Raw genomic sequence first — 23,158 nt, forward strand, 5'->3', positions numbered from 1 at the left:
GTGTAATGTGTTTTCATAAGTAAATTCGCGGGACCTACCGCCCTTATAGTGTATTGTGTTTTCTTAAGTAATTGGCGGGACCTATCACTCACGCACCTCGCGTTACGTCCGCGGACTTTCGCATAAACCAGGACAGGTTCATCGTGCGCGGAGCTTAGGTCGACGATGAAGCGGCCAGTTACGTGATCGTGCGACATGTAGAGTGTGCTACGCAATAAAACGACTACAAGTACGTGTGCATTTCATTAATCAGGCGTCCTGGGAGGCCATAACAGCCCGGGGAGTCCTTTGTCGCCGCATCCCTGCCTGCAGCCACGAGGCCAGGAACCCCACCCTTGAGATTCAAAATTAACCCACTAGTGTAAATTTATGTAAATTCAGATCAGGCAACGGGGACGGCGTCAAGGTATTCATCTGCTATAGCATCCTACATAACCTCAATGTGTGGCATTGGAAGTTACCCAAGAACACTATAACACATGAAAGTTTCAGATATGTCGGATTGTTTACATTTGCTGTACTATGTTATTATGTATTAACCAAAGGATTAGTATAAATTACTATAGAGACATGAGAATATATTTTCTTTTAGATTAACTTGGGGGTAATATTTAAAAATAGAAACTAACTCATTTTCAGACCATCATTTATATTTGATATTTAAAACAAACTATATGAGTATTACAGTATTACTTAGTTATTTATAAAACTTCATAAACAATAAATAGAATATCATGAGTTACATTTGTTACTTAAATTTAAAAAAAAAAAATATGGGGCCCCAAAACATTAAATAAATTATTAACGTTACTTTAATTCATAAATTTATGTTAGCAAAACAAAATAAAAACAAACGAAAAATTTATAAAATGAATTTAGGTAGGTTGTCCACATTTATTGCCGAACACATGCTTCATGCGAAGTATGAAAACGAATAATCACTTTCCTGAATTCATGAGTGAGTGAATCCCGTAGCCGTTAGAAAAGAGAGGAGAACATCCTCTACTCCAAACAAAGGGTTACAAGTAGTTCATAGCATGGCCGGCATAGGGAAGCACTCCAGATCCATGACTCGTGGGCCGCTATAAAAACATTTAAAAAACTAATTACATGGTGAAATATTTAAAAATAAATGTCCAGCATGATTTCCAGAGAAATCTGCGAAAACTCACCCAATTGGCGGCTACCCAAACTTGAAACTACCGCATGGATGCGGTGGATAAATTAAGAGCAGAAAATTAATACAGTTTTTCACATGATGGTCACCAAGAAGAAGGAAGTGACCATAGATGGCATAACACAGTTAGCCAAACATAGTTACAAATGCACAATTTAAAGAATAGTTCCGAAAACTGAATAGCACACTGCCTTGACGAAAATATAATAATTAATTAAACTTTAAAATAATTAAATTTGTTCAGAGTTCTTTTCTTTGATTCTTGATGCACTTAAATTGGATAATAATTATGTGATAATAAAATACAATACAAATGGTCAGAACAAAACATACCTTCACTCAAAGACAAAATTACAAATAAATTACCCCCATAACAGAAATTCTTAAAAAAAAAAATAAACCAGCGTTCAGTTTGCCGAAACAAAAAACAACACACAAAGAGTTAAGCAAAAACGAGTGTACGCCCAGCTGAATGCTGCAATGGCACATTATACACACTTATTTACAGTTAAAAAGTTATTTATTCTTTATTGTTGCAAAACACTGCAGTGTTAAAATATGTACATGCTTACAGTGGATTTTTTTGCTGTATTAAAAGTATAGTCCGTTCACCACTTGAAAGACTTTTTGAAATCCAACTTTTGAAAAGAAAACCCTAGCTGTTAGCAGCTTGCATTGTTATGATCATTACTAAGAGACAGTGACGGCCCATCACATTTCCTTCAGTACACAAAGTGAAACAGTTCCAAAAACTTTTCAAAAAATATGCTCTCTTATTTGATATGCTGGATGTACCTATCCCTGTGGCTAGCCTGAACAATTGATAAAGTACAATAGAACCTCATATGTACGAACCCGGGATCAACGAATTCCCGTGATTAACATACTTTTTCTCTTGCACCATCATTTTCCCTACAGTATTAATTCATTATTTTCCCGTGTTAAACGAAAGTGTTTCCTTCAATTTATGTTGTAACAGTGCTGTATTTAATAGAAAATCGTTAGAAAAGTTGTGATGGAACAATAAAAGTTGAAAGCGAATAGAATAAACTTTACTTATTATACGTGATTGCATGTTTTGAGGTCATGGCAGGTTCTTTACCCATTGTAAACCAATCTTTGGTGACGTGAACGTGAAAATTAAGTTGATATTTTCTCTCTCCCTTTTGAACTTTACTGAATAATGCTTAAAAATTAAGTTGTATAGTGGAGTTTTTAATTAAATAAATATTGTACTACGGTGGTACCACTAACATAATTTTAAAAGCAACATATACAATTCTTGTAAATATGGCGACTTCATGCATGTTCGGCAATTTTCGGTTTACCACATAAGAAATATTGCAGAAAGACGATTGGCAGCACTGAATTTCCAAACATTACATCTGAAATTTTTTTTTAACCTTTTATGTTCTGTAGCCGTGTTATTTTAGAACAAATGTTTACTATAAAATTTCTGAAATTAAATCAATATTAACAAGCGATTATACACAAAGTCAGAAATAAGAATTGTGTGATAAAATCTCACCATTAATATGGACGTTTTATATGCTCAACATTCACATCCTTTCTTCAATAACCAAAATTTTAATCTTCAACTTTAAATAAACATTAATTGTGAATTACTGCAAGTTTGGGTGGATTTATTGTTTTCACCATGTGAGATAATTGTTATAGTAAAAATGTAATCTTCTCTTTTTTATTTGGTGTTGTGTGTATTTGCTTGTTTCCACCATAGTAAGAATAATTTTTTTTTCAAATACTTCCCTCCTTTTATGTTTCTCCCGATTTTTACTTTTTTTTTTCTTGGTCCCTTGAAATAAGTAAAAACGAGGTTCTACTGTAACAAAATAGTAGGGCTGGACTGATACAACTTTTTATCAATTCCATTACTACAGATTCTTATGGGCCAATTCTGGCGATACTATGTGCCGATACCATGAAGGACTAGACACACGATAATATTTTACTTTAAATTAGGGATCTGCAAGTACAGGTTTTTGAACTGAAGCTGAGTTCGAGCAAGTTTTCCATAAAGCTCACGAGTTTTGAATGGAGCTTATTTTTATACAAAATTTACATTAAATAAAATGCAGCATTACTAAACAGTTGTGCTATAATTCCCTTATTTGTACTTTTAGAATTTATGTACCTTAATTAATTGTTTATTTGAATTTTTGTTGCTTTATGTCTTCAAACTGTCACTTTTATGGTAATTATTAATTGTTTACCTAAAATTATATTTTTTCCATCAAGCAAGGATCGAACTAAGGATGAGACTCGATCGAATCAATCATTATTTTAATAATGATGAATTTTGGAATTTTTCCCGAATTTCTAGGTCAATAATTACAGAATTTTTAAAGGCAGCTAAGAAGGTCGACAATATGGTGGATTACATGATGGTCTTGTGATTGACACTCTAGTAGGTAAAAATTAAACTAATATGAATGCAGCACAATCTAGAAATTGGTGTATGTGACACTAGTGCTCCTTGTTTCGATTACTGAAAACAAGATGGTGGCAGAACCCTCTAGCCGACCATATGTGTTAACTAGCGCTCCTGGTAGCAAGTATTGAAAATAAATATGGTGATTATGCCCTCTAGCTGGTGATGCTATTATTCCTTTAAATTAAAAAAATAATACAAGTCAGAATATGTGTTTTTTATATATCTTATTTGATTCCTTGTCTGGTAAATGCCTCGATGGCCTTGCATTAAATACGTATGTTTTCCAGTCTAGCAGTCCGAACTGTCAGAGCTAGAAATTATTTCCAATATACACTTAAAATCTCCTCTTAGATATGATCAACCCAGCAGCCGATTGGTCAAAGCACAGAGTCGGTAATCTGAAGGTCGCGGGTTCAAATACGAAATACATTTAACTTCTTTAAATACTTTAAGGAACCACCATAATAACTAACATAAAACAATTTTACAGGTGACACTGCTGTGCAGGATTGTGGATGAAATGAAAGCTAAAGTTCCTGAAGATTGTCCACTAGATCTCAATCTTAGGCATCCGAACACTGAAACGTCCGAACATAGCAGTATCCTGACAATCAACAAAATACCACAAGAATCCTCTACAAAATCGTAGCCCCATACGAATAACATTGCGCCAGACTCGGCCATTAAATACTACATAACAAACTAGTCAAACAAGACGATTCACAATGCACTAGAGCCAGAGGTGCACTGAGAGTCGCATCGTCCAGTCCAAACTTGTATACTCGGTGCGACTGGCACGAGATGCGAGTCAAAAAAACAGCCAGTTTAATTTTTGCAAACAGGTTCTTTCTTGCACTTAACTGATCCAGTACAGAATTCATAATGTCGATTTAGACTATCTAGTCGTGAAATAAGTTTACGATATTTAATGCTATCAAAAAGAACTCTTTGTGCAATATTCCGACATAAGCCTCTTTCATATCTGTGAGCATTTGAAGTGTTAAGGAATGGCATAACACATTAATTGCACTGAAATAATAAAATATCCATTGTCCATTGAAGTCTCCAAATATGCTGACGAAACTTCAATTGATGGAACAGCATATGTCGATGCCTCCTCTACAACCAGTATCTCTGCAGTGGTATCACAGATTCCAATGGAATCTGCGTCGCCATCGGTGTCGCTGCCATCTAAATCTCTGCTACCATCACCGTCGCAGAAAATCTGTGTCCCCGACGACGATGCTAGACCTACCACAAAGATCTCTGCAGTTGTTCGTCTCGCTGCTATCGAGGTCTGCGATGCTGATGATAGACAGTCCATCAAGGTCGTCATTGGAAAACCAACTAAATATCAGGAAACGTACTGAAGAGAGCCGATCCGCACTGCACTTCGATCAGAGGTGGACTGAGGGCCCCTGTCACCTGGAAATCGCTTATACACTCACGGTCACTGGAATAATAAGCGAGACAAAATATGATCCCTTTAAATTAATACGCGAGTCAAACCAGCATTCAAAAAAGGAAGCACATTTGAAACCACATTCATAAAATAGGAAGCACATTCGACAAAATAAAAGGACACACAATACAAACACAGGACATGCAATGGACACACAGTTTACACACAGGATATGCAATTAACGCAAAACGAAAATGCATTACACACACTGGACATGCAATGGACTAACAGTACATGCTGAACACTCAGTACACACATAACATGCAATGAACACACAGTACACACACAGGACACACAAAGGACACGCATTACACACTGGACACACAGTACACACTATATACACAGTACACACAGGACATGCAATCGACACACAGTATACACTGTACACGCAATTAACATGCAACGAACACACAATAACACACTGGACACACATTTGACAAAGAGAAAGCACATTTGGACGAAAATTCAACTAGGTGTGATACGATTTAGCAACAGGAATACATCTCATCACAGGGATACGATCCTATCACAGGAATACAATCTCGCCACATGTATACGATCTTGCCACAGTGATACGATAGGTCACAGGATATGATAGATACAGCTCCAACAGTTCTAGCGACATTTCAATACAAGATTAAAAGGTTTAAGTCTTGCAGTCCTGTAGCCTCGTAGTCTCGTAGCATTGTAGCCTTGAAGATTTGTAGCTTATTAGTCTTTTAGTCCTGTAGCTTCGTAGTCTCGTAGTTTTTGTTTCAAAGTAGTATTGTATCCTTGCAGCCTTGTAGCATCGTAGCCTTTTAGTCTTGTAGTCAAATGTCGCTGGAGCTGTTGGAGCTGTATCCTAATGTATACTGTGACCGATCGTATCCCTGTGATGAGATCGTATTCCTGTGGCGAGATCGTATTTCTGTGGCGAAATCGTATCACACATAGTTGAAATTTCGTCCAAATGTGCGTTCTTTTTGTCAAATGAATGTTCAGTGTGTGTATTGTACCTATGTGTATTGCATGTTCGTTGCATGTCCAGTGTCTACTGTGTGTCGATCGCGTGTCCTGTGTGTGTACTGTGTGTCCATTGTGTGTCCTGTGTGTGTACTGTGTGTCCAGTGTGTACTGTGTGTTAACTGCATGTCCTGTGCGGGTATTGCATGTTCGTTGTGTGTTCATTCCATGTTAAGTGTGTACTGTGTGTCTATTGTGTGTTCTGTGTGTGTCCTTTGCATGTCCTGTGTGTATTTTGTGTTAATTGCATGTCATGTGTGTGTCCTGTGTGTTTACTGTGTGTCCATTGTGTGTCCTGTGTGTACTGTGTGTCCAGTGTGTATTGTGTATGTCCAGCTTGTACTGTGTGTCCATTGCATGTCCTGTGTGTGTACTGTGCGTGTGTTGTATTTTCGTTGCATATTCATTGCGTGTCCAGTGTGTGTATTGTGTGTTCGTCGTGTGTCCATGCGTGTCCTGTGGGTATTTTGTGTCCTTTTCTTTTGTTTAATGTGATTTCTTTTTAATGTGTTTCCTTTTTGATGCATGTGCTTCCAAATGCGCTTCCTATTTAAATGCTGTTTTGACTCGCGTATTAATGTATATGGTTCGTGTTTTGACTCGCATATTATTCCAGTGGCCGTGGGTGTATTAGCGTGTTCCAGGCAACCAGGGACCCTCAGTCCATCTCTGATCGAAGTGCAGTGCGGATCGGCTCTCTTCAGTACGTTTCCTGGTATTTAGTTGGTTATCCAATGACGACCTTGATAGACTGTCTACCATCGTTATCGCAGACCTCGCTAGCAGCGAGACCAACAACTGCAGAGATCTTGGTGGTAGGTCTAGCATCGTCGTCGGGGACACAGATTTGCTGACAACTGCGGCAAAGTTACAAGTTATTGCTATGTATTCAAACCCTACAAAGCTTCCAAATAAATTAAAAACCCAAACTTTATCAGACTTTTAAAACGAAACAGTTTTTTTTAAAAAATATATACCTACTTTTATATGAAACTCCTATTTAATCCAAAGTTAATGAAGGGGAAAACTACTACTAGCACCATTAGTTCGCAGGCCACCGCGAGCTTCACTTAGCCGACGGAGAATGACGGTATATTGCCAGACCTATCTATATGACCGTAATTAAGTTAATGGTAAATTAACCTAGATTTTCTTACAAATATTCAATATGTGCAGTTTAAGTTATACGGCACACATCGAACCTAAAGTACAATTATTCCCACACTTTGGTTAACACGTCCGGAGTAATGAAGGCCTCTTAAATTCTGTGTCTCAACTCTGGCACATCATTAGGTAGGGGCGGAACATAGATACAATCTTTCATAAAGCCCCAAAGGAAAGAAAAAGCGCATGATCTGTCAGGTTAACGTAGAGGCCAGCGAAAAAGAGCTCTGTCGTCTGGACCATTACGACCAATCCAACGGTCAGGGACTTCGACGTTCAACCACTCTCGGACAAAGAGATAACAATGGGGAGGGCTGAAATTACAGGTTCACTCTTAGCAAATTGTAGAACGCAAAACTGCTTAACACTCAGGAGTCGCCATATTGCGTAGGTGGCGCTGCAAGCGATTAAGTAACAAAGCAGTACTCGCGCATGTGTTTATCTAAAACTGTTTGAGTTGCTATTTAATTGTGACTTGAACCAAAACTCTACAACATCTACAGTTGATATTATTAAAATCTATAAATGGGACATTTTTCATGGACATAGGTACTTTGCGTGTTTAGTCCGTTTTTCTCTTCTTCACAGTAACGACGGACGCTTGCTCTTGATTACATAGTCTAGAACACTGTCGTTTATCCTATGTAGAATCATTGTCAGGAATCCTCTGAATCATCTTTTTTCAAAATTTAAAAATGTTTGTGATGCCGAAATTAATTTCCTGGGTAATTTATGTAAATTTTCATTAAAACAGTTGAAAATATACTAAGAACATGCCTAGCTTGCAACCACTAATTATTGCCACTGCAAATAAATGAAATAAATTTTATACATGTCATTAAATTTTTGTTTTCTATAAAGCGTAACCGTAAGTCGGTTTAAAAGATAAATAGGAGTAGGCCTATACAAGAAATACTAAGCAACATTTTTAGGATTTAAAATTTGTTTAAGAAAATAAACATTTTTAATTCTCACCGGATAGATTTTCTAAAAAATATATATTGCAACGATACAGTATTAAAAATAATAATAAAATACTAAAACTATTTTGGAATTAATATTAGCTTAACAAATTATTTATTTAAGTTATTGAACAAAATTGTTATAAAACTACTATATTTATAAATCTAGGCTAACCTAAGAAAAATAAAACACAATGCAAATTCATCATATTTAAAGAAATATTTAATAGAGTCAAATTTTTTTTTTAAATTACATGATCAATTATGTTTATTAATGAGATTTAATATTTGGTACACTACTTAATTAGAATTAGGTACTTGTAAGATTACATAATATTCAACACTGCAAAACTAAAAAATAAATTAACAAAAAATTAAAATAAGTTAATATTTTATACTTATTGATAAACAGTAAATATAAATTGGGATTTTTTAAAAACATTTTACAAATTACAACTTTAAAGCCTAAGCAATAGAAGTAAAGAAATTACATTAATGACTCTTTCGAATTTCACTACGAATTATTTTATGTTTTAATATTTAATGTATCACAAAAACAACAAATATCGAAAGAACTTAAATTAGAGTAAAATACCAAATAAGCTGCTGTATATGTGCATATGAGTTCTCAAATATAAAAACATACGTTAGATTGTTCTTAGAAACTATTTAGGCATCTTGACTTGTTCATATTGAATACAAACCAGTAGGGCTACTAATTGTCAACTGGTTGGAAACATTAAAAAAAAATACAGTCCTTTAAAATAAAACGTGTATTTATAAGATAAAAGCTACGTACAATTAACTTGCAAAGGGTTTTAATCAATTAAGCAACTATCTACGCCTACAATCAGTTACTATTTACATTTCCAAATATGTTTTCTCGTTTTTCTCGTCGGACAATTAAAATTAAAAAAATCAAGTTCTAGCTCACGCGCCTTTTTTAAAAGTTCTGTCACTATACTCTAGAAAGTCTGTGCGTGGTCCACTGAGCAGGCACAATAGCTGCGTGGCCTTCAAGTGCTGCTCTCGAACCATGTTCTTGCGAGTGCGACCGAAATGGCGGCGATGCAGGTGAGGAGAGAACTGGCGACGATCTGGCCGACTCCCGCGCGGCACCCCAGGCCTTCGTGACTCAAGAAGTAGCGAAGGCTTCTCACGGATCTGCACACGGTGCGGTCTGAAACAGTTCACACCCGTCCTGCGCTCTAACCTGGCTCTGCGACTGGTTAGTAGTGCGAAGTTATTTTCCTTTTTGTGTCTTCGTTTTGTACTACTATATTATGGTAGGTACCTCCCTTTCAAGAAGTGCTTAGAAATGTAAACCTATTAAGAGGGAAAACTTATTAAAAGGGTAAGATTGTATCTATGTTTTAATAGACCAAGCGCTAAATTATTTTAAACTTACTACGCAGAAAATTTTCTTAAGTGTGATTTTCTTCCGAATTTATATTTATTCACCACAATATACCTTTATTTATATACCACAATATTAAAGCTATACTTTCACGATATCAGAAATACGTCATTTTCCTGACATACAGCTGCTACATTACAGAAATATCTCCAAAACATAAATTAAGTATGGAATTTCCGATGAGTGATTTGAAATAACTGATTCAGCATTAGAATTACTCGTATTTGATTCTTATAACAGCTGTGTCGGGTGGAAACGCAGGGGAAAATGGAAACAATCAGTGCTGGTTGTTACTTCTCATCTTCATTTTATCTACGACTCATCTTCAACATTGTCAACTTGTCTTTTTAATTCTTTAAGTTTGACTGCTACTGTAAGTTATGTAAAACACACAATATATAAACAAACACATTATGACATACATGAATATATCAGAGTAATATAAATATGTATGTTCAGGAACAGGGTTCGCCTCACTTCGCCAGGTGGTGACTGTGGTACCAACTGCCATATTGTATTGTATTGTGACATCATGGCGGCCATATTGAATGACTTCGACCTTGGCTGCCATCTTGGATTCCGCCATATTTCTATAGTACTTTCCGCCATATTGAATAACGATGTCATGTCAGCCATTTTGTTTTCGTATGTTGGGGTTGCCATTTTAAATTATGACAACAGCTGCCATATTGTTTTATCTAATGGATGTCACCATCTTGGATTTGTTCTGGTAGAGAGCACCATTTGGATGACATAATTATCAACATAATTTTTTCCATTACTACTAGTGTTGTTACGACCCTTATAAAAATATTATTTTAAATTTTTTATACAATATATTTTGACTACGAGGTGATTCGAACTATGACAACTCGTACATCTGGTATGGAAAACGTGTGCCTTTGATCACATGGCTATCGAAACATTTTCCAGGCTGAGAATTAATTCAAGGTAGGCCCTACATATAATAATAACACATGTTCGGACTTGTAAATATTTTTAATATAAAGTAATATTAGCAGCACCTGTTGAGGCCGAGCCGCCATATTTGTTTACAATACTTGCTACTAGGAGCGCTAGGGTCGTGTAGTGCAAACATCGTCTGCTAGAGGGCACAGCTGCCATATCAGTTCATTTTTTACCCGCTAGAGTTCAATAATGTCAATCACCAGACTACCTTTGCATCCACCATATTATCAGCCATATTGACTGCCATTTTGAAAATATGGAATCATAAACTTAGATATGCAGAACATGTGCCAAAAATTATTAAAAAAATACTTAGTAATATATTGATCGATTTAATCGATTTTAGTCTTAGTTCGTTCCCTTGTCCATGCAAAAAAGTAATTTTAGCATAAAAATACTTATTTGAATTAATAAATTTAAAATTTCCCAAAGAAAATTAGATTTCCCACCAGTGATCCGCTGCTGTCATATGGTCAGACATCTTTAAAATCTGTAATTAGTAACTTAAAAATTTGAAAAAAAATTCTAAAAAATTCTTAAAAAATATACTTATTAATATTATGATTAACACTATAGATTTCCGTCCTTGGTTCGATTCTTGGTCAGTGCAAAAAAATTAAAGCTTAAAACCATTGTTTAATTTTTTTTCCACATTAACTGTCATCGTGTATTTTAATCATTCTTACTATAAAAAAATGACTCTACACAAACAAATGTCCTACGAATAAAATATATTACTAAATATCACTATAAATACCATGGACGCCATAGTCGGTGCACCTTACGATTACAATAGTTTCAAATACAACATATAGACCAAGTGTCTACATACCATTAGGTCTCCTTTGTTAATTTTAAGCATGCTAAATGTCTAAGTAAAAACCATTGAAAAGCATATGAAACAATTGTCTCCGAACCACGAGGCCTTCTTACCTTTCAACCAGATCGCGTACAAGGTCGGGCGTACAAGCCAAGCATATATAAACAACGAGACCTTTTTCTATACTTGTCATTACTTTCAAACAAGCCACAACCAATGTCAGGCGTATAAGCCAAGCGTATACGAACCACTAGGCCTTCATTTTAGATACTTGACATGCCTTTCAAACAAATATGACCTATTTCAAGCAGACAAGACAATAGTCTCCGAACTGACAGGCATACAGTATGGATATAACCTATAAAAAATATTTTCGAACTTCCCTAAGCATGTCTTACGCTTACTGCAGAACCAAGAATCCTGAAAATACGTTTTACGCTTACTACAAGAGCAAGATGTGCTAAACCATTAAATATTCAATCCTGACCGCAGGCTTGACTCACATTCAACTCGGTAGGATATGGTAGGATACGATCAGTAGTATACGATAGGATCCGGCTCCTTCTGGCTGAAATTTGGGTCGATCTGGCTGCTATGAATCCACCTGGCTGTATTTGGCTCCACCTGGCTGCATTTGGCTCCACCTAGCTGCATTTGGCTCTAACTGCATTGGCTACAATTGCTCCAACTGCATTTGGCTCCACTGCGTCTGGCTCCAATTCCTCCACCTAGCTGCATTTAGCTCCATATATATTGTGGCTACAATTGATTACAATGTTTTTATCTGCATTTGGCTCCATCATGCTGCATTTGGCTCCAAATGTTCCAATCGCTCCAACTGCATTTGACTCTTTTAGTTCCACCTGGCCGCAATAGGCTTCATCTGATTGCATTTGACTCCATTTGCCTGCATTTAGCTCCAACTTAATTTGTATCCAACTACTTCCTATGTTCCAAATGGCTGGTTTCAACAGGTGCATGCAGGTTATACAAGTAATTATTGTACGTAGCCCGCACTTCTTAGTTCACGAAGTATACTTAGTCCATGTTTCTTAGATGATGTATACATTTTCGGCATTTTGGGAAGCAAGTAGAAGTCTTGACCTGTCAAGCAATGTGTTAGGATCTTCCCATGAAGTGTAATAAATCTCTTCCGCTGCTGTTATATTCCTTACATATTTGTAATTAATATTCTAAAAACATTTAAGTATTCTATTTTGAGACGAGCCTCATAGTCTCCAGTAGCTCCACCTGACTATATTAGGCTCCATATGACTGCATTTGGCTACATCTGGCTGCATTTTGTATAATCTAGTTGCAATTCTATGCGCGCCTCAACAAAACATGATGCCCCATGGGTAGACACCTGAAAAATTTGCGGGTTCATTTCGTGTTATGCTAAAATGCAAATAATTATACCTTAGTGCGGCTTCTGCCATTGGTTCACTGTTAATCTGGAGGACTGAGGGCCAATTAGAGACCCTCACTCATAGAAATGTCGAATCACAGGTTACCCAGTTGAGACGACTCACAAGTCAGCAGCCAATGTATAGTTGGCATTTGCCCGAGTGTGAAGAGGATATTGGAGTCTATCCTGAAGTTCATTGAACCCGCGAATTTTTCCGGTCTCTACCCATGGGCTAGCTTGCGTACGGAGAGAGAGTGTAAGCAGACCATAAGCGAGTGTAAGCGACATTCCTGTACAAATAATTGACATTGCATTTGATAGGTTTGTATTAAGTGAAAATTGCATGTTTTAATTTGATTTTGGATTCTAATTAAAAATAATAATTTCTTTAATGAAAAACGTTTTTTTTCAGAGCTGTGAACAAAGTGCACGTTTCACATTTTATATAAACTGCGTAAATTTATAAAAGTTGGAAATGTCAGTATACAATGAAATTACTGCTGCGGTAGTGTAAACTGTAAAAAAAAAAGTTAAATTACATGTACAAAGGTTTAGAAATTTTGCAGTTTTGTCATATTATTTTGAAAAACTAGAAGAGTTGATGTAAATTTACACAAATGTTTCTAGAAAACCAATTTGTGCTAGAGCTTTGGTAAAAATTACACGAATGTTCATATTTTATTACAATAACTAACGAGTTAAATTACGCATGTGGAAGTATACATAAAATTACATATAAGTACATCGATGTTAAATTAATCAGTAGGCCTTTCCGTTTTTTGTCAATAAATTGCACTTGCAGGTACACACATTGTAGAAATACGAAATAATTGTGAGAGTAAATTGTTAACTACCAAGGCACTGCAAAAAAAAGTATTTGTAATTTATATTGACAAAACTACCTTAATTTCCATTATGTTACGAAAGTGGTATTCCCATTACTTAACGATTCGTTAGTGTGCGCCAAAATGTCGTGAGTTCGATACCCCTCTAATTCACTCAGCTAGTTATAAGTGTTTACTTAAACAATTAAAAATTAAAAATTGCTAGGAAGTAATATTGTTCATTAACAGCTATAAGCTAAAGGAAATAATATATTTTGGGAATTAATACAATTTAAAAAGTTCATTTTTAATGTAAATTTACTTTACAATGCAGTAAAATATACCGTGTTAAAAACACATGCTTGCATATGTAAATGTATTTATCACAGCGTAAAAATTCACCAACAGCTTTGACATACCTATATACCAGTTGTACTTTTTCCCTTTTGATAGTATTTTACTTGAGCACAAGAGTAAACATTCACCAACATACGTAAGTATAAAATTAACATCAGTGTAAACTCTGCTGCCACATACGTGCTGTGTCAAATTACAGAATATATAATAAACTATACATATTTTTTTCTCCTCAGTATATGTGTACCGTGTACTCCCTCGTATTGGCGAGAAACTCTAATAGCCGAGACTAGACGTAGTTATTTGAAATATATTTTGGGCACATCCGTTAGATAGTAGCTTTCATAACAGAAAACATATATATATATGTGAGAAGTAATGTACAACCTTTTTTCAGGTACGTAAACGAACCAGTGAAAATTAATTCACTTCATTTTAGTAGCCACATATTTTGTGATGTAGCATATTCTGCTAACTTATATAGAACATGATTTTTTTTTTAAATTTAAAAACAGTACAAAGTGTTCCTCTTTTACTAGGCAATAATTTGTCAAGTAGTTAAATTAACATAATTTGGATCTGAACCGCCCGCGCCCATCAGAGTTGTTTCTGCTAGTAGTAATGCGTCCACCCAACAGATAGCGCCACATGTCGCGCGGAACTCCACCGCAAGAGTCGCACTTCTGTGGTCTGCGGGGAAGCCTACGATTCACGCCGAGTATTCGACATGCCCGAATATTACCGAATACCTGCATTTTGGGTGACTTTGGAATTCTTTTGTTTGGGTGAAAAAACGCATTTTTTATTTTGCCGTGTGTTCGTGAATGCCTAATTAATTAAAATGGTCGATTAGGTCAGGTCAGTTACGTTATAAATACTTTAAAACTAAGCGGACATTAAAAATAATATGAATTATTTTTAATAATTGTTTAGTTTTAAATTAAACTGACCTGACCTAACAAACCGGGACAAAGGATGAACAGTAGGAACTCACATTTTTTTTTTTTACTTATTACTTGCGCAACAATATCTAAACAACAAATAAATCTTAAGTTAATTACATCGCATTTTAATTTGATGACATTGCAAGACGAATGTAAAAGATAAGAATGTTTGTATATTTACTCAAATATTAGTCTTGGTTTTAATGGCTTAATTTGTATTATTGTTATGAAACTTCCTACATTTATTTGTTTATGTCCGGCATTTAAAACAGACGTTTTTTCCACCTAAACAAAAGAATTCCGAAGACACCCGAAGGCAAGTATTCGGTAATGTTCGGGCATGTCGAATACTCGGCGTGAATCGTAAGCTTCCCGTGGTCTGCGCCAGCTTACCGCTGCAGGTGAAGCTGGTGCTGTCGGAGGTGGACTCGACGGACAGGTAGAGCGGCGGGCACTGCGACACGGAGTAGCCGTCGCACGCGGACACCAGCGGCACCTCGTAGGCGTTGCTGCCGATCAGCTGGCAGGACACGGAGTTGCTGCCCGCCGAGGCGTTGTTCGGGAACTCGACGGAGCGCGACCAGCACACGCGCAGCGCGCCCGAGGGCGAGCCTTGCACCTGCGGCGCGTCACGTGATATTGTAGCGTAGCTTAGCAATAAGGTTTTGAAAACATGAAAACGTGCCCTGTAAAAATATTCTTAAAAAAAAAAAAAAGATACCGGTACCCTGAGTTGGGCAGTCCCACGCGTACGTATACTTTATCACTGTTCACTCACGAACTCGCGGCAAATTTTCACAAAATCTCGTTCAGTATGAAATGATTGAGCAGGTACCTAAAGAAAAAAATTGGTTGTCTGTAAAGTCGGTTTACGGACGATAGTTTAACGTGTCAACGTCATAACAAAACATTGATGGAATGATTGCATACTTTATGAATAAAATTGAATCATTTTTATTTTAATAATAAAAGAATAAATACTTGAAATTATACTAGTAATCAGATTTTTAAAATGCATGAATAATTAACCTTTATTGCCGAAATTGTTGTTGTAATAAGCAATGAAAACCACATTAACTTTTCACTTCACTTTATAAAAAGTCGAGTGGAAGAGAGATAGATGCGGCGCAAGCGTACAAAGTACAATGAGCGTAACGGGACACAGCGTAACGGAACTATGTGCGTAACGGGACACAGCGTAACGGAAAAATGTGCGTAACGGGACACTTTTTCGTGAGTGCAGTAGGAGTTCATCGATTTATTAGACGTTGTCACGTCAAAAAATATATAAACACGTATTTAAAAATTTTAAATTTTGGTCATGTTATTAAAAAAAACCCAAGACTTTTGGTATAAAATCACACAAATGACTAGAAAACAAAATTGTGCTACAGGCTTCGTTATAAAAACACTGTTGTTCTTCTTTTATTACAATAACTAACATGATTAAGTGATAGTGTTTTGCTTGCAATTAATTTCTCTTCCCTGGAGTAAGGATATCCTGGAGCATGCGCAACTTTTCTTAGGGCAGCTTCTATTTAATAGGCCTCAGCGACCTTCGCACAGAAAGCTCCCAAATAAATTTAAAAAAAAAATCACATACATTTTAAAATCAAAATAAATTAGCAGAAAAATCTCCCACAGCTTCATTTAGACAATGAAATATTAAAAGAAATAACATTTTCATGCAATGGCAAACAAACTGCCCCCTCATTGGCCAGAGCCAAACCCACTAGCCAATGAGAGCGAGGCAACGCCTCGCATGCCTTGTTGACTCCATTTTCCTGCGGTGCTAACCATATACACGTTTTGCTTTCTGTTTTTCTACACCACCTTCCTGCGTGACTTTGGACCCCTACAAATTATATTTGAACTCACTTTCGGCTTATCTATTAACTGCCAAAGGCCAGGCCTATATCTTCTAAATTTTTCCAGCCACAACCGAAGAAAGGGATATTTTACCTTGCCTCCCCTCGCACTCCCTTGTAGGCAGGGAGTGGGAAGGGGAATCAAAGGCGTATTAAGAGGAACTGAGACTGTAGCACTCAGCTTTCCTCTTAGACCAACCGCTGGACCCTGCCCTGAAAGATAGCTAAAGACAAAGAGGGCATCCCCTCTACATATCTAATGGTAGACAAGAGCCTCTCCCTGCCGCTGAGGGCTTCGCCCCATGAAGACAAATGGCGGCTCGTTCATGTATGTTGCTGGTTGGAGAGACTATCAGCGGTGATGACATTGCGGTGAGGACCCTCGCTCCCCTACTACTACACCTTCGCCTTCGATGCGGTTATAAAGCTGGGTTTACGATTGATTTCCTTAAGAATTATAACTTAACATCAAGCACACGATTAAGTCAAAACTACATTTTCCAGTTTATGTTTGACATAGAAGTCGTTAATTCTAACCAATCACAGCACAAAACACATGGTCGGCCATTGTTCGAAACGGAGAAGCAGGTTTGAAATAGGTTATTGACAAATGGGATATCTATTTTTCAAAATGGATGATGATTACAAATGACAAATATACGAATTCTAACCCAAAATACTGCCTCGCTCGGTCCAATAATAAGACACAAACTTCCGGTTGAAAGGTTCCTGTTTGTTGTGATTGGTCGCTTCCCTTAAGTCTTAACAAAAAATATAAAATATAACCATTTCTGTTAGGTCTAAAGTCATCATATGGTTCGCACACGACCCGTCAAAATTCACACACGACAATCATAAACCATTCCACTAGTTTACATAGAGTCATATGGTAAGTACACGACTAAGTCTTAATTCTTAATTTTGAATCGTAAACCCACCTTAACCCAAAAACCAAGCAACTTCAATGACATGTCCGTTGTCATCGTCGGCGAGGCTGTGACTCACCCTGAGCACCCCTGCCGTGGCGGTGACGAAGTAGTTGGGGTGCAGGCGGTAGTAGCTGACGGTGAAGGGGTCCATGGCGGCCGCGAACTGCACGCTGCTGTAGGACCGCTCTGTCCAGTCGGAGCCGCAGTTGGGGTTCACGACCCGCTGGTGCACTGTGCAACAACACCCTCAGTCGGAAAACATTGATTTAAAAGTGTTTTTTTTATACGCGCCATTGCCGGTTACAGTGTATGTCATAAGAAACCTCTATAACGGACAAAAAAATGTTAAATATGCAAACACATAGGAAAAAAAAAAAGCCAAAATCAGTATGTTTGTGCCTAAGGACGGGAACAGATCTCAATTCCCGAAACAATGTAATTATTTTGTATAAGGAAGCCTACTGTTTTCGTCTGTGCTGTCGTTGTGGTTTCCAGAACATATGTTTTGTCACATCGTTGGTTAGCCTATCCGTTTCTGTGTTTTCGATGTGTTGTCCACATATTTTGTTTAGTATCATCGTCTGTTTGTCACTGTGTTGTGCAAGGTTGTGTTTTGCCTTCATTTACTGTTCATTTTGCAACTGTCTCGTCGTTTTTAACCCATTGTGTCCATCTGTGCTGTAATATTTTTTTCTATTTCTTTCCACGGAATTCTCTGTGCTATGTTTTTAACTCCCGACATCGGCTGATTATGGCTTGTTTTCTGTGTGTCTGCATATTAATTTTTTTGTCCATTTTGAGGTTTTCAAGTAAGGGAAGCAGCGAAGCAGCTTGCTAGAGGCAAGCTTTAAATTGCCAGAGTATGTCTCCACCAAGATGGAAGGCAAAAGTGGTAGGGGCGGAGCATGCATACTGCAGATAATGTAGGGCATTTAGAGCCCGAGAGAGAAAAAGCAGAGGAGGAAGGGAACACACAACCTAATAATGTACATGTATCCCACTTAACCCATTTATAGTATGTAAACAGCAACACGTAGGTCAGCAAGTATAGTCAATGTTTATTTAATGATGCATAAGGTATCAACATTTTGCAAAGCAAGTAACGATATTAACCTGTCAACCAATATATTTGCATCTTAACATAATGTGTAATCGTCTGCTCCTATCATCCTCAATATATGTTTATTTTCAACGTTATTAAAAATCTAGAGTTATCATTATCTTAATAACAGTTTTTTATATATATATATACATATATATTCAACGTCACATTATTCAGAATCATTACCCATTTTCAATATTATTTGTTTCATTGAGACATTTCCGACTTAACAAACTCAAAATCCTCACCCCGAAGGTCAATCTTGTTAGTTTAAGATGCTCTTATATCGTTACCAACTTCGCAGAGACGACAATAAGTTGATGTAAATATGTTTTCAATTCCCATGGCGATGCAAGCTCCTTCTTATTCCAATCATCGTCATCAACTTTAAATTCATATTACCGACGAAATTCATGAAAAAATTGATCAAGATTATAATATTTGTCTAATATTTCCCCTACATTCCATATGTCTGAAGTCTTATTTTGGGGATTAGTATTTTATCAGCATGTGGACTTGGGTTCGATTCTTCTCTTCTAATTCAGGGATGATTATTGTAAATTTCCTTCTCTCTTTCTCTCTCTATCTTTTTCTTTTACTCTCTCTGTTTCCCTTTCTGTGCGTTTGTTTATGTGAATGTTTGGTGGGGTTTCCTCGGAATGCTATATTTTTTGCAGTATGGAAGTTTTTGTTTCTGGATGTTTTCCTTCAGTGTGTCCTGCTCTGTTCGAGGCTGTTTGGTGGCTGGCTTCGCACTTTTTCCGGGGGATGCACTACATTCTCGGCTAATCCATGCAGTATCTGTCGGGTGGATGGGGAGTGTGGTTGGAGAAGTACGTCGGCAGTTTCCCACAGGATTCAGTCTGCCGCACGGGCCGTGGTCGCACTGTCTGTTATTATTATTCTCTTCGTAAATGCCATAGTTTACGTGGTAAATTAGTGACAGATGTTTAGCATGCCTTGTACCAGGGGCGCAACAACAGGGGGGGGGGGCAAGGGTATTTTGCCCCCCCCCCCCTCTGAAACCTTGAAGTGGGGGCAAACGGGGTTAAAGAAAGTGCTGTACAAGTCGGATATGTTATATCCACTAGCTGTGTAATCAATTTTTAGATAATAAAATTGCTTAAATAGCACCATTTTCGACCTTGAAATACAAATTTTCCCGGGGACCCCCCGCTTCAATAGGGAGAATCGATGATTCTTTATAAATAGGTATATTGCCCCCCCTTTGGAAATTTAGTTGTTGCGCCCCTGCCTTGTACCATTGGCTCGTTTACTGCAGTTTGCGTGTACTGAAAATTTTAAGTCGGTTTATATCATGCTGGTGTCGTGGTCATTTTATGCCGTATTTTATCGTGCTTCTATAACTTTATGGTTTTAGCGTGGAACCGTCTGGTGTTTTTTCAAGATGATTTTATTACATAATGTTTTATCCTTTTCAAATTACTCTGTCTATTTTTAGGTTGTGTGTTCCCCTACCTCCCCTGCTTTTACTCTCTCGGGCACGAAATCTTCTACATTATCTGCAGTATACATGCTACGCCCCTAGCACTTTTTCCTGCCTTCAATATGGCGGGAGATCTTGGTGGTGGCATACTCTGGCAATTTAAAGGTTGGCCTCTAGCGCTCCTTGCGAGTGATTTCGGAATATGGCTCGACTCATCTGCTCTGCCACCTGACCTGTAGTATAATGCCCTGATGGCAATATTCGGTACTGTTAAGTCCTGTATCCCCTCGTGGTTGTTTTAAAAGTCATACTGCGACTCTGTCGCTATCTGCCAGCTTTCGCTGAGATTAATTTGTTTTAAGGGATTGTGGATAGCTCCCAGGGGGTGGGTTGTGAGGGGGAATGGCCACGAATGGGATAACATTTTTTTGTACCATACTTATACCATATTATTCAACATTTGGGCACGTTTATATTATTTATCATTGAATTACCTATAGTGTACCACAATTTGGGAGTATCTCATGATGTGCTCTTGTACCTGGCTAGATACTATACAGTATTTAATATGACTCCCTTGTGGTCTATCATACTTTGAACATTTTCCCTCAAATATTCTGTATTTTTTTGAATAGCTAATTTTAACCCTCACTTCAGAATTGTGCTGTTGGTCCTGTTATTAGCATGCTTGCCTCCTGGCCTCGAGGTCGCCACATGTGAACATAGTTATGGCCCCGAGCCACTGCACTCTGGTTCTTTGTACCAGTGGCGGTCCTAGACTTTATAACAGTGGCGGGCCTAGACTTTATACCAGTGGCGGACATAGACATTATACCAGTGGCGGTCCTAGACTTTATACCAGTGTCGGCCCTAGACATCATAACAGTGGCGGTCCTAGACTTTATACCAGTGATGGTCCTAGACTTACCAGTGGCGGGCCTAGACATTATACCAGGGGCGGTCCTAGACTTTATACTAGTAGCGGTCCTAGAATTTATACCAGTGGCGGTCCTAGACTTTATACCAGTGGCGGTCCTAGACTTTGCTGAGCCCTGGGCCTATTTACTGTTGAGGGGCCGTAATATTTTGGAGAGGGGCTTGACCGGGGACTTGGGAAGGTGAAAGGAATAGTCCACACAGAAATTGGCGTAAGGGGGCTCTACCTGGAAAGTTTAAAATTAAACTCTTTGAAACAAATTTTTAAAGCCAACTTGGAACTTACATTTATATTGGGGGTTTTGCTTATCTGGCTTGAGAATTTTAAGTGTTATTTTCTGTTTAGTATACTTGTGTTAGTTTTTAAAAATTCAAACAATAAATTGTGTTACAATCGCGTCATTACATGAGGAAATAAAATCTTCGAAAATTTGTTCCTAAGACGAAATCATGAAAAACCAATTGAAATCGAAAGGTATTGACCAGAACTTAAAATTACAAACTAGTTACAGTTTAATTGTTCGTTTTCCCATTAATTTTCATTATTTTTCACAGAAAACTAGAAAAACCAGAGTAAACAAATGAAAACCGTCAGCGCGGGTCTCTGGGCAGTTGCCCGGCCTGCCCGGCCCTGGAGCTGCCCTGCTTTATACAATTATACAAATAAATAACACAGTAACACTAGCAGTTACCAACTGTGGGATCTAGAACTATCTGTGAAGTCAGCCAAGATGGTCGACTAGGAAGGCTCACCATAATTTCTCCTTGGAACACATACTGCGTACCATAATTTCGCCCCGAATCCCCAACAACACACAATAATTATGTTCACGTGTATGCCATAAGCATGGTACGCGCACCATAATTATCGGACGTACAGGAAAAGTGGGGTCGTAGTGAGGCTCTCCCTCTTTTATGTCATTGCATGTTGACACTGTATGCCATAAGAGAAAACCTAAAGTTTGGATAAAGAAGTATAATTACACAAACACACAGAAAAAAACAAGACAGAATCACCCGATGTTATATTTTAAATGTTAAAGGAATTATAAAAATACCACAGCACAGACGAACAGAGTGGGCTGTTTGTGCCTGATGACGGGAACAGTTCCCGAAACGTCGCAACTGTTTTGAGCCTACTGTGGTCTTCTGTGCCGTCGTCGTTATGTTGTCCATAATGCCTGTTTAATTTCATCGCTGGTTTTTTTAATCATTGTTAGTTTCCTGTGCTTGTCGCTGTGTTTTTTCAAGGTTGTTGTTTGTCTGTATGTACTGTTCTTGTTCAAACTTTCTCGTTTTGTCAGTTCACTTTGTTCGCCTGTGCTATGATATTATTCTGACTAATTCCTTCCACGGATATCTCTGTCCCTTTTATGCATTCAACATTTGACATCGGCTAATTTTGTCTTGTTTTTCTATGTGTTTGTGTATATATATATATATATATATATATATATATATATATATATATATATATATAGTTCTGTGTCCGTTCTTCGGGATTTCTCTTTGACATACAGTTTAAACCAGCAATGGCGTATGTGTATAATAATGTTTTAAATCTTCCGCTTCATGCTCAAAAAAAAATACTACTGGCCCAGTGACGTTAAAATTTACAGATTTCATACATAGCACGTTTTACAGCACATCAAGCAGAAGCACTATTTTCCCTGATGATTATGATGATGATGATGATTCGAGGTAGCGCAGTGATAATACACTCGACCCGCATTCCAGAGGTCCCGGGTTCGAATTACGGTCCTTCTATCCTGATTTATACTTTCCATGGTTCCCCAAAATCACTCCAGGCAAATGTTGGGATGGCTCCTCACCATAGGCAAGTTTTCCTGATTCGGGTTGTGTGTTTTCATCTCTTAATGGCCTCGGTGTCAACTAGATGTTCAGTTCACTTATA

At 37.5% G+C, this 23,158-nt stretch overlaps 1 protein-coding gene across 1 annotated transcript in view; it reads right to left on the reverse strand.

Annotated features, from left to right (window-relative positions):
• Positions 1-8,427: 8,427 nt before the first annotated feature.
• The window catches only part of LOC134529535 (uncharacterized), a 67,830-nt gene continuing 53,099 nt past the window's right edge, over positions 8,428-23,158 (reverse strand). Inside the window, exons 14-16 of the mRNA XM_063363731.1 lie at positions 17,835-17,989; positions 15,355-15,580; positions 8,428-9,402 (exon numbers count right to left, since the gene is read on the reverse strand). Coding sequence (XP_063219801.1) covers positions 9,239-9,402; positions 15,355-15,580; positions 17,835-17,989 — 545 coding nt within the window. The 3' untranslated portion in view covers positions 8,428-9,238. The remainder of the gene's footprint in view (positions 9,403-15,354; positions 15,581-17,834; positions 17,990-23,158) is intronic.

This window comes from Bacillus rossius, chromosome 2, assembly GCF_032445375.1.
Source record: "Bacillus rossius redtenbacheri isolate Brsri chromosome 2, Brsri_v3, whole genome shotgun sequence".
In the NCBI taxonomy this organism is placed as follows: domain Eukaryota; kingdom Metazoa; phylum Arthropoda; class Insecta; order Phasmatodea; family Bacillidae; genus Bacillus; species Bacillus rossius.